At 41.6% G+C, this 12164-nt stretch overlaps 1 protein-coding gene across 7 annotated transcripts in view; it reads right to left on the minus strand.

The window, feature by feature from the left end:
• baiap2a (BAR/IMD domain containing adaptor protein 2a) overlaps nucleotides 1-12164 on the minus strand; it is a 243980-nt gene that overhangs the window by 134023 nt on the left and 97793 nt on the right. For all 7 annotated transcript variants that reach the window (XM_034191131.1, XM_034191134.1, XM_034191132.1 and 4 more), the window contains exons 2-3: nucleotides 11900-11975; nucleotides 4922-5008 (exon numbers count right to left, since the gene is read on the minus strand). In XM_034191131.1, the coding sequence (XP_034047022.1) occupies nucleotides 4922-5008; nucleotides 11900-11975 (163 nt within the window). The remainder of the gene's footprint in view (nucleotides 1-4921; nucleotides 5009-11899; nucleotides 11976-12164) is intronic.

Raw genomic sequence — 12164 nt, forward strand, 5'->3', positions numbered from 1 at the left:
TTGGACTCTGTGCCATGGAGTGGCGCAGAGAGGAGGAGGACAAAGCCAGATGTGTGGCTTCATGCGGCTCTCATCTCGCCCATTTTCCCAAACATCAGGCGCATGCAGCAGGTGGAACACCTGCAGGAGCGCGCTGAAGAGCACTGAAATTTGACTTTTAGCCGACATGGTGTCAGCAATCAAACTGAATGCAGTACAGCAGGGTTTAATTGTGCGCACGCTTCTTCCTCCGCTGGACTGGAGAAGGTGCAGAGATGTCTGGCTGCACGCGAGTCTCCTCTCGCTCCTCTGGTTCCTCTGGCTCAGACTCGTTCTCCCGCTCATCGGTTTACTGAGGAGCTTCAGCAGGAACTGTGGACAGACATTTGGAGCCGAGTTTAATTGTGCGCACGTGACAGAAAACGGATCCATCGTGGTGCGCAGTGAAGTGTGACACCGTGTTACAAGTCGTGTCAAAACTTGACAGTTTCCGGTGTCACTTCGTAATAACGCGTGACAGTTTGGGCTCCAAGAACCGTCACGTTCTATTAAGGATCACTACTCATCAAGACGGATCAATACGCTTAGTTGTGACCTCCACGACGGTGTGTGTCTGTGTGTGTCTGTGTGTGCGCACGCACGCGCTGACTGCAAGCGAGGGAACCATCAGTGCGCTTGAGACAGCGAGCGCGGAGCAGAGAGAGAGGATTTTAACCCAAGAGAACGTTAAAAAAAAAACAAAAAAAAAACACACACACCCACACCCCCACACACACACACACCAAAACGTGGAGCTGCCTTTACTTCTTTCCACTTTCTCCACCTGCATGGTTCTGATGTCATCGACCTGTTCACACCATGTGCGCATCGTATACTGAATTTATGAGATCATGAGATGAAATAAACAGTCAAATATCCTTAAAGCATCCTTAAAGGTGATAGAGAGAGGTTGAATGGGGCATTAATCCTTGTTCTGTGATGTGATATGTAGCCCAAAAAAAATTGGTTGGGTCTGTAATGGCTCAGAACCTTCCTAAAAGGCTCTCTGAAACAGCTATGTTACTATGCTGGGTTTAGAATGCCTCGTTTGCTTTTAATGGCGTCGTTTCGGAGCTTATTTGGCAACCTCATTATGAAATGCACGTAGGTGGTGCTGATCGGTTGCCGTTGTCTGATTGGCTGCCCTTGCGCTCACTGAAAAGAAAGCATTATTTATTTATTTTCATTGCTTTTATAGTTTCTGTTGTGTTTCTATTCAGGTTTTTTTGCCTCTTTCTCTAAAATTGTATATAATAATCATTAGATTATTAATATATAAACAAAAATAAATTTAAGAAATATTACAATTTGAAAACAAATGCACCCAAACGTGATGACAGCTGCAATGCTAACTTTTAACATTGAAAATGCCATAGACATGCTAACGCGTTAGCATCGCTCCCATTTTTTAGTTATAAAATACATCTATCAACTGTTTCAGAAGAACATAACAGGTCGGTTTAACATAGAAAAGGTAAATAATACAGACGTATGCTCTTTAGGGTTTTAGCAGGAGAAAATTAAGCAAAAGAAAGAAAGAATAATCGAAGCATTGCTTCAATCTGCGAAGCACTGCTTCGATTGGTTGAAGGTTCAAAGCAAAGCCGCGCTGCAGAAAAGTTGTTTACGGACCCGCTGCAGGGTCTGTAATCAATACAGAAATGATAATTTTCCTGACAAACACCCCCCAAAATAACGGCCACTCTGAAGGACCGATAACATAATCGTTAAGCACAAAGCTTATTGATGTCGGTGGATCGAGTCATTTCTTAACGATGCCCAAAAGGAACCGGTTCTCGATACACATCCCTAGCTGCTAAGGGGTTAGCTCATTCCCTTTAGAGGAATAAACCAGAGCTAACGTGCCATTCTAACAACAGGAATATGGCGCAACATAAATTTAAAACAAAAGAAAATGTGATACTTACAGGCTGTAGATTGCTGGGGTTGATTTTGTTGCAGAGTCGGAACTGACCCTCTACTGAGTATTAAATGCTGACTGAAGCCAGCTCGAAATCGTGCAAGGTTTGTGAAACAGTCCTCCGTGAAATGCGCAGAGCAAAGAAATAGTCGGCGGTTGTATGTACTGGGGATGCAGTTAAAAATGAATAAAAGCCATTGATCGCGTACATTGCTTTCCGTGGGAAGATCGTAGTCTGCTAAAACAGCCTGGGAAAGCACACCTGTAGCTCGCCATTGCTTCTCTTCGAGTGTTACGAATGGGTGGGCACAACCTTATGAATAATTAATTTCGAAGGAGCGTGTGTGAAAGGGTGTGTGTGTGTGTGTGTGTGTGTGTGTGTGTGTGTGTGTGTGTGTGTGTGTGTGTGTGTGTGTATTGGAGGGGGCTATTGGTGAAAAAGTGACGCAAGTTTTCTCTCAAAAACGGATTGGCCTGTTTTCTAGGGGCAATTCAAAAAAGGAGAAATACTTGAAACAGAGGTTCTGAAACTTGCTGGCACTTCGTGTGTTTTCCCCACAGCGGGGAGACTCTGAACTAACACCAAAAACATAAAAAAGATGATTTTGATTCTCTATCCCCTTTAAAAAATGAGAATATATAAATGAACTGAGCAAAAATTATGCATACACTGGTCAAAAATAAAACCCTGATGTGGAGAAGCTGATGTTCAGAGGCACAGATCACAAAAAGCAGGTGAGAACTCTGAATTTTAACAGCTGTTATTTTCCAAAGGTATGTATTTATTCAGTCTTAAGCTTAATGTAGTATTCAAGCACAAAACGTAACTGATGAGGAGAAAGAAAAATGACTTAAAAATGACTTCATCACACTAAAATGAACTGGAGTCAGAATAAAGATACAAGCTACTGATTTTTGTTATTTTTCAAAGTTATTATAAGCTGCAGCTATATGTTTTAATTACTTCAAAGTGAGTTACCTCTTATTTTATTCTGATTTATTTATACAAAAAATAGGGGGAGCCAAATCAGCCTGCATTGTTCTGTTCAGTTTATATCAAAATTTTCCAGCACGTGGGTATTTTCTCCACCTTAAAAAACAAAACATTCACACGTTTCTTTATAGCAGTTCTGTAATTTCAGAAATGCAACAGAAACAACCACAAATCAGAAAATGTTGGAACTATATGTAAAATGAAGGTGAAAATAAAAATGTTGAACTATTCCCAGTTTCTCCACTCACAAAAGCCAAACGTTCTTCCAGAGTTGTGTCTTGGTGGCTTCCCTCACTTGTCTCCTTCCAGCATGGACATTTAGTTTTTAAGAACTGCCTACCTGACACAGATTTACTATAAAGTACCACACTGTTTGTATTTCTGAATGATTGATATAAATGAACTCTAAGAAATAGTCATTGATTTGGAAATGTTCATGTTTTCATCCCCTGACGTTTCTCGGAAAATGCTGCAGGCCTTAATTTAGGAAATTATGTATGATCCGACTAGTCGACTAATCGCAAAAATAATCGTTGACTAGTCGACTATCAAAATAGTTGTTTGTGGCAGCCCTACTCTGGAGCTATTTTTTGCTACCAGTGGTACTGGTGCTTTGCACAGACTGGATAGAACAATGAAGGAGGACTGCCTTCAGATTCTTCAACATTACCCCAAATCAAAAACTAGATGGGTGACACTTGGCCACAATTGGGTGTTTCAGCAAGACAATGATGCCAAACACAGATCAAAGCTGGTTGCGCATTGGATACGCGCATTTCTTTTGTGCATAGTCTAATATACAGCCAGCATTAAGCCAGAAGCTTGTTGATAGCAACCAAAAGAGTACGATTGAGGTGGAGCTTGCTAAGCAACATTCATCCAAAATTAGCGAGGGTGTATGTATAATTCTGACCCTGTGTGGATTAGAGAAGATTCATCATAAGTTCAAACTTGTGCACTTAATTCTTGTTTATTTTTTAAGACATTGATGATTTTTGCTGTGCAATCATTCCATCCCGGCAAAAGAGCAGTTCAAAGACATCATTAAAAGCTCAAAATTACCATGACATTTATGCCCACGGCGAGTGTATATAAATTGTCAACCACAACTACGCAAAATGTATGCACAAGTCTCTCACTAGATCAGTCACAGGAACACTAACTTGCCAGGAATAAACATAAGTAACATGTTCCCCAGTGGTAGGTGGTATAACAGATAAATGTACCCATTTGAACCTTGTGGTCGGTTCAGGAAAGACTGCTACATTGTTTACGCTATGGTAAAAACAGCTGGTTTATTCTTCTTGGGCTACTGTGCATGGTGCTGACCCTTGTGGTCAGGGGCAAGAAAGCTAAAAAAATAAATAAATAAAATTGAGTAGAGGCAGCTCCAATGCGTTGATATATGTAACAATAACCTGAAAGAGCCCTGGTTTTTGTATGAAATATGCATTTGAAAGTGAGCAATGCCACTTTTTCCTTATTCTAATGGATGTCGACATTAAACAAAGAATTGCAGGAGACTGCATTGTATCAAATAGAATATTTCCATAAGAAAAGCACTGGTCCTAAATCATACTGTGTATATATATATACATACACATATATATATACACACACACACACACTATACAGGCACATTGTAGAGATTATGTCACTTTATGGGTGTCGCCTCTATCTGATACACAACTCTACACTTACTGCTGTTGAATAATTCAAACTCTATATTTGTGTGATCCTGCATAACATAGCCCAAAACAAATTGATTTAAAAACTACATTTAGTAACAAGTTATCATTGGAAAAAAAAATTTAATTATGCATCAACCCACTTTGTCCCTCAGCTACATTAGAGCAGATGCTGGAATCTGTGCGTACTCATGTAGAAAGCCCTGATGTTGCTTTCAAAGGCCTGTTTGACCCAATTTATTACCCAGAAAAACATAAAAGAAAAGTGGGGGAAAAAAATGGTAATCATCAGTGACTTACCCAAATCTTTAGATCCTTGACTTTCGCTGGCCAGTTCACCCATTCTGACCAGAGCATCAAAATAGCCTTTGGCAGCAAATGTGACATCTAAAATGAAAAGAGAGAAACAATTAATTAATTTTGTGTACACAAACTAATATTGTCCTTTTCTTCAGAACATTATTCAGCCCTTGTTTGCAACATTCTGACATTGCAATACTACTACACAAAATCACCTTGTTTGCTGTCTGCAGAGGGTACAGACCAAAGAGTTTCTGACTCAGTGTTGGTGGGCAAGACAATTTATCAAAACACTGCTTTGTGTTATATTGGAAAGGGATGCCAGCTAATACAACCCAAAGCTGATGTAGATGTCATCCATGGTGACTTGCATGAGCACTCAAACCAGAAAAGCCTAATTGTTGCCTGATGTCATGGAAAAATGTCACGATATGACACTGGAAGACAAATTCTGCAGTTGTCTCAGCGCCGTGATCCTTTTTTTTTTTTTTTTTTTTGGTTACAGTTATCTCATGTGCATCAGTGGAAGAAATTGTGTAAACAAAGTTAAACACTGGCCTGTAGCAAAAATAAAATCCACCTAGTGCTGTCTGGCTAATTCACCCATGACAGCTCAAGAGTCACATGATTTGTTGTGAATATTCTCCCACGTTGTCACTTTAACCAGAACTATCGCTGTTGCTGACAATCTCAAGTCTGTTAGGTGAAAGCTGTACCGAGTTAGTGACCAATGTATTACATATTCTACCCAGGCTTCACATTCCAAATATCCTAACTCTATACAGTGCCAACTCAGTTTTTCCAGACAGCATTTGAAAGGTGTTACCCCCTGACTTAGCTCATGCGTTCACTGCTTCTCTGCAGGTAACAAACCATTTATGGTATCTGCACCACAAAATTAGGCGAGCCCTTTAGGACTGTCTCTTCTTAAAGCAAGGGATACAGTTTGAGGCCCACTTTTTTAATGAGACATCTGTTGTAACATGTGGAGTTGTGTACTGCAGCCTGGAGGCAAACTAACAAGGCGGAAGTGCATCATTAAGGACCTGCAAATCCAGGTGCATTTTATTTTCTTCAAACCTCTTTGGAGCATGTGTTTGTGCTTGTACGTTGGTAATGAGAGTCTATGACTATTCTTGGAAGGGTCACCAGTCAAACTTTGGTTACTTCTCTAGCCAGGGCTGGTGCCATTTTACAGCTGGGTGGACTGAGGAAAGACAGATGTCTTGTCCAAGGGCAAAAGGGTCACATAACTTGGAATAAACCCCAGGTTTACATATTGGTATCCCAACTCCTTGTCTACAGAGTTACCTGCTCTACCCTACGACAAAAAATAGATAAGTAAATCTATGATCACGTAGAAGAATAAAATTCAATATTTGGCAGTTAACAACTCTACAAATCAATTTTTGGTCCACCAGTCAAATGGTTTTGTGCAGATAACAGCTGATGACATTTTCTTTCTTTTACTACATTTCACCAGTACAAGAGGCAACTGAAGAATTCCCACACAGCAGTGATAAAATGTGTCACGTTACCTCTAATTGCACTGAAAAGAAATTACTGTGAGAGAACTTAAAACCATGAAAAGATCCTCAGGGTGTGACAAAAGCATTTTTTTTTTTGGCAACTGGAATATGGATCACATCTAATTTGGAGTCATGCAAATTTCTTTCCTTGCAGACATACACAAATTTAACAATCTGTGCTTTAGGTCTTCAGCAAATAAATCTTCAAAAACAAATTTCTTGTCTCACAAGGACCAAATAAAGCTCAGTAGTACTCGTGATTAGCCAGATCAATATCCACCTCCATCCTGCTGTTCTGTCACTAAGTTGGCTAACAAATGTCAGACGTCTAGTTCTACCTGACTGTCACAGAGGCTGTCAATCAACCCATCTCCTGTGCTAATGTCTGCTTCTTGTGGAGGGGAATTCAACAGCTGTGGTCCAGGAGACAGATGGGCCCTAAGCCCACACACACACACACACACACACACACACACACACTTGTCAGGTGAGACATTTACAACAATAGTCTGGCAGCAGCAAGCTAATTCTAGCAGACAGATGTCACTTTGTATTTGTGGATGTCTTGGAGATTGCAAGCCTAGGAGGCTGCTCCAAGGCTGAGGGACATATGCTAATGCTAATTCCAATTACACCAGAGTCAATGGCAGAAGACTGCTTGTTTCCTTCATTCACTCGAAGCCTCCACAGCATGGAGGAAGCATTTCTCTTCAGTGTGACAAACTGGCTTACTGCCCATTGACCCAATGAGGGATTTGGAAACTGTTCGTGTGTACATGCACGTGCTTGCCTACACATGTGGAGTACGGGATTGCACCCGTTAGTTAGAGGGAGGTACCAGGTCATTTCAGTTTCACAGCAGACTCTACAAAGACACTCTTCTTGCTGATGCTGCCGAGAGAAAAGCGTATGCACTTGATTGCTGGCTGAGGCAGATAAGCTAGATCTATACATGTGCTTCTATTTAATGAAATGTGTGGTGAGGGGCTCACAAAAACAGATTGAGAGGATTATCAGATCTCTGATTACAGAGTAGACAGGCATTTGTGAGGGGAGGGGCTCATAAGAGCTACTGATCCATCACTCATCCTATCACACCAAGAAAAGCAGAGGAAGAACCACATCCAATTACAACAACAAATCATTTACAGTGCATGTGTCATCATCACGTACTTCGGGGACTTGTGCAACAAGAACTAAACCACTGTATGTGAAGCCATCAGTGGGAGTCTATTCTACACCTACTGGTAGGTTTCATACATTAGAACAACTAGCATAGCCAGAACCATCTTCTTGCTCAACTATGAAGCTGTGCAGACACATTTGGTGCCAAATTACTGCAGTGATGGCACCATATGGGTGCAAGTACCACCCCACCACCACCACTCCCAAAATCAGAGCCTCTTACTCCCTTGAGTGGAGTAAATCCTGCAAAGTAGGACTTAAGTGAGTCACAACCAGTCTGTCACCTGCCCACACCAGGCCCAGGATTAGTGTGTGCATCACAGGACGAAAAGTCCCACCGAGGCCTGGTTCATGCTTTGGACAGACACACATGCAACTTTGAGTGCAGTGACTGCTGCGGCCAAAACAACCTGCATCTTTGGTGTCAAAGTCAAAGTGTCTTTATTTGTCTCCCTAAGGAGAAATTTGCCTTGGACAGAGTGGTCAAGTTAATTTCTGGAAAAGCACACGTAGTGTAGTTACACTCATTTTCTGTGGCTTAGAGAAGACAGCAGAGGAACTGGGAGATACAACAACTTCACCAAAATCAAGCGAAGTACAAGTGAGTGAATGAGAATGAGTGTGAGAGAGAGAAGCACAAAACAAGATGCAGCATTATGCTCTTGACAAGCTACTGCACTGCATTCAGCATGAAAGTACAGAAGCCTAAACAAGTTACTTCTTTTAGTTCGTGCAGCATCAGAGCAACTTTGTTCTCTAGCAGCCCCTCTATTGAGGTGCAATCAAGCTTCAACCTTCAGCCATCAAAAACAAAGGCACCCAAAGGAGGAAAAGGTGGCGGTTCCTTGAATGGCTGCATCCAAAAGTGAGCAGAGTCACAAAGAAGCCCATGTTAAAATGCCCAACTTTTTGAGGAGAAATGAACATGTTTACAGCCTGGTACAAAAAAAAAGAAAAAGTTTTGGTCTCTATAGCTAGTTCCCCCTGCAGAAAAACTACAGACCTTTTTTTTGATAACTCAGTTTAAGATGTTAGGCGATAAAGTTATACATAATTAGGGGCATGGGCCCTTTGAATGACAGTTGGTATGTGCTGTCAATTCAAGCACTGGTTGCAGACACCACTAGCTATGGCTGCCAGCTGTTGTAAGGTCCATATCTGTCCTGAGCATTTTATTACAAATACCTAATAATATGGCTTGCTGGGTGGTTAATTGTACAACCCCAATTCCAAGTTGGGATGTTGTGTAAAATATAAATAAAAACAGAATACAATGATTTGCAAATCCTCTTCAACCTATATTCAACTGAATACACCACAAACACAAGATATTTAATGTTTAAACTGATAAACTTTGTTTTTGTGCAAACATTTGCTCATTTTGAAATGGATGACTGCAACATGTTTCAAAAAAGCTGGGACAGTGGTATGTTTACCACTGTGTTACATCACCTTTCCTTCTAACAACACTCGATAAGCGTTTGGGAACTGAGGACACTAAATGTTGAAGCTTTGTAGGTGGAATTCTTTCCCATTCATGCTTGATGTACAACTTCAGTTGTTCAACAGTCCGGGGTCTCCGTTGTCGTATTTTGCGCTTCATAATGTGCCACACATTTTCAACGAGCAACAGGTCTGGACTAAAGGCAGGCCAGTCTAGTACCACGCTGTTGTAACACGTGCAGAATGTGGCTTGGCATTGTCTTGCTGAAATAAGCAGGGACGTCCCTGAAAAAAGACGTTGCTTGGATGGCAGCATGTGTTGCTCCAAAACCTGGATGTACCTTTCAGCATTGATGGTGCCATCACAGATGTGTAAGTTGCCCATGCCATGGGCACTAACACACCCCCATACATCCCAGCTGCTGACTTTTGAACTTTGTGCTGGTAACAATCTGGATGGTCTTTTCCTCTTTTGTCCAGAGGACATGACCTCCAGGATTTCCAAAAACAATTTGAAATGTGGACTCATCAGGCCATAGCACACTTTTCCACTTTGCGTCTGTCCATTTCAAATGAGCTCGGGCCCAGAGAAGGCGGCGGCGTTTCTGGATGTTGTTGATGTATGGCTTTCGCTTTACCTGGTAGGGTTTTAACTTGCACTTGTAGCGACAATCTGTGTTAACTGACAATGCTTTTCTGAAGTGTTCCTGAGCCCATGCGGTAAGATCCTTTACACAATGATGTCGGTTTTTAATGCAGTGCCGCCTGAGGGATCGAAGGACACGGACATTCAATGTTGGTGTTCGGCCTTGCTGCTTATGTGTAGAAACTTCTCCAGATTCTCTGAACCTTCTGATTATATTATGGACTGTAGATGATGGAATCCCTAAATTCCTTGCAATTGAACACTGAGAAACATTGTTCTTAAACTGTTGGACTATTTTTTCCACACAGTTGTTCACAGAGTGGTGATCCTCACCCTATCTTTGCTTGTGAACGGCTGAGCTTTTTGGGGATGCTCCTTTTATACCCAATCATGACACTCACCTGTTTCCAATTAACCTGTTCACCTGTGGAATGTTACAAACAGGTGTTCTTTGCACATTCATCAGCTTTCCCAGTCTTTTGTCGCCCTCATACCAGCTTTTCTGAAATGTGTTGCAGGCATCCATTTTAAAAATGAGCAAATATTTGCATAAAAACAAAAACATTTATCAGTTTGAACATTAAATATCTTGTTTTTGTGGTGTATTTAATTGAATATAAGTTGAAGAGGATTTGCTAGTAGTATTCTGTTTTTATTTACATTTCACACAACGTCCCAACTTCATTGGAATTGGGGTTGTAAGAACAGAATCTAAGAAGTCTGTGCACCAAATTAAATTTGTGTGTTATTTGTTCTGTTAGCAACATTAGCATGTCAGCAGGTATCCCAACTTAGCGGACATCATCATCAGTTGCATAAATCCGAACACTCCACAGTGAGGCAATAAGCCAGTCACAATTTTTATTACCCACACCCAGGCAACCTGTCATGAAAACCCCAACCTGGCCCTAAAATATGATTTAATAAAAACTAAACCAACTAATGTTAGTTTGTTAGCTGTTAGTTCGGCGTGTTCTGGCTTCATATGTACCACCCAGGTCATGCAGGGTCTCACCTACACTCCACCTCTTACCCATTTAGAGGTTGGCTGCAATGTAGGTGGAATAAGCACTGCCAAGACTGTGACACACGGTTTTTGAGCTTTGAAAACAGCTCTTCTGACCATTTTGATACTCCTCAGTGGATTTAATCTTCGATATGTTCCACCTTTGAGTGGTGGATTTGCGTCCTACTCAAGCTGATAATGATTAGGCTAATGCAGATGTTACCCATGAACAGTATGAAATGATATTGACAGCAGGAATAAGGACAAGACCGTAACAGGTCAAGTACAAGTGAAGACCAAGACTTTAGGATTTTGGAGTCGTCAAGACCAAGTCAAGACAGAGTCTTTGGAGGAGGGAAGACTGTGTCATGATACAGACCACAAAAAAATTAACTGTTATTTTAATTAATAGAATCACATATTCTAGTCAAAGACAGAGTCAAGATCAAGCAGTATTGCTTCCAATTCTGAGATAAGAGAGCAAGTGAAATTGTGGTCTTGAGATTGAATGACCAAAATTAGATTAGAGTATTACAACACTGGCTGCTGCATTCAAATTTGTAAAATTACAGATTTGATAAATGGAAAGATTTTGTGGCATGTTAAACATGTTTCAAACAATTCTGGATAAATCAGAGGATTAAATTTGATATCAAAGAGGTGCTGAAGAGCGGGAACGAGAAAAAAAAAAAACACTGGCTCAGTCAGGGAACACTGGGGCTGTGTAGAATTGATTCATTGTTGCATTTCTACTGAACATGCACTTGAATCTCCTCTGCTCCCAAGTGACTCTCACTGGTCATTCGGGAGGAGCTCAGAGTCGAGCCGCTGCTCCTCCACATTGAAAGGAGTCAGTTGAGGTGGCTCGGGCATCTTTTCCGGATGCCCCCTGGACGCCTCGCTGGAGAGGTGTTCCGGGCACGTCTCATTGGGAGGAGGCCCCGGGGAAGACCCAGGACACGCTGGAGGGACTACATCTCTCGACTGGCTTGGGAACGCCTTGGGGTTCCCCTGGAGGAGCTGGGGGAGGTGTGTGTGGATCGGGAGGTCTGGGCAGCTTTGCTTGAGCTGCTGCCCCCGCGACCCGACTCTGGATAAAATGGAAGAAAACGGATGGATGGATGGATGCACTTGAATGGAGAGTAAGGAGGAAAAGATAAGAAACTTACTGGCAAGGGCCTTCTCATAGGTCTTCCCCATGGCCACAAAGTTGCGTAAGCAGGGGTTGAACTGCTCCATAATTGTCTGAAACAGAAGAGAGAGACATTGCATGTGAGGTTGTTACTTCACTTAGGTCAAGGCAGGACAGAAAACAAGCACTTATATCACGCTCTATTCACTTGTTACATTTTTATTTATTTTTCCCCATCTCCACACCCACACAGACAGAAAATTTATTTGGCACAGAGTAAGCCGCAATCAACTAAATCTTTG

The sequence above is a fragment of the Thalassophryne amazonica genome, chromosome 16 (genome assembly GCF_902500255.1).
Source record: "Thalassophryne amazonica chromosome 16, fThaAma1.1, whole genome shotgun sequence".
Lineage (NCBI taxonomy): Eukaryota > Metazoa > Chordata > Actinopteri > Batrachoidiformes > Batrachoididae > Thalassophryne > Thalassophryne amazonica.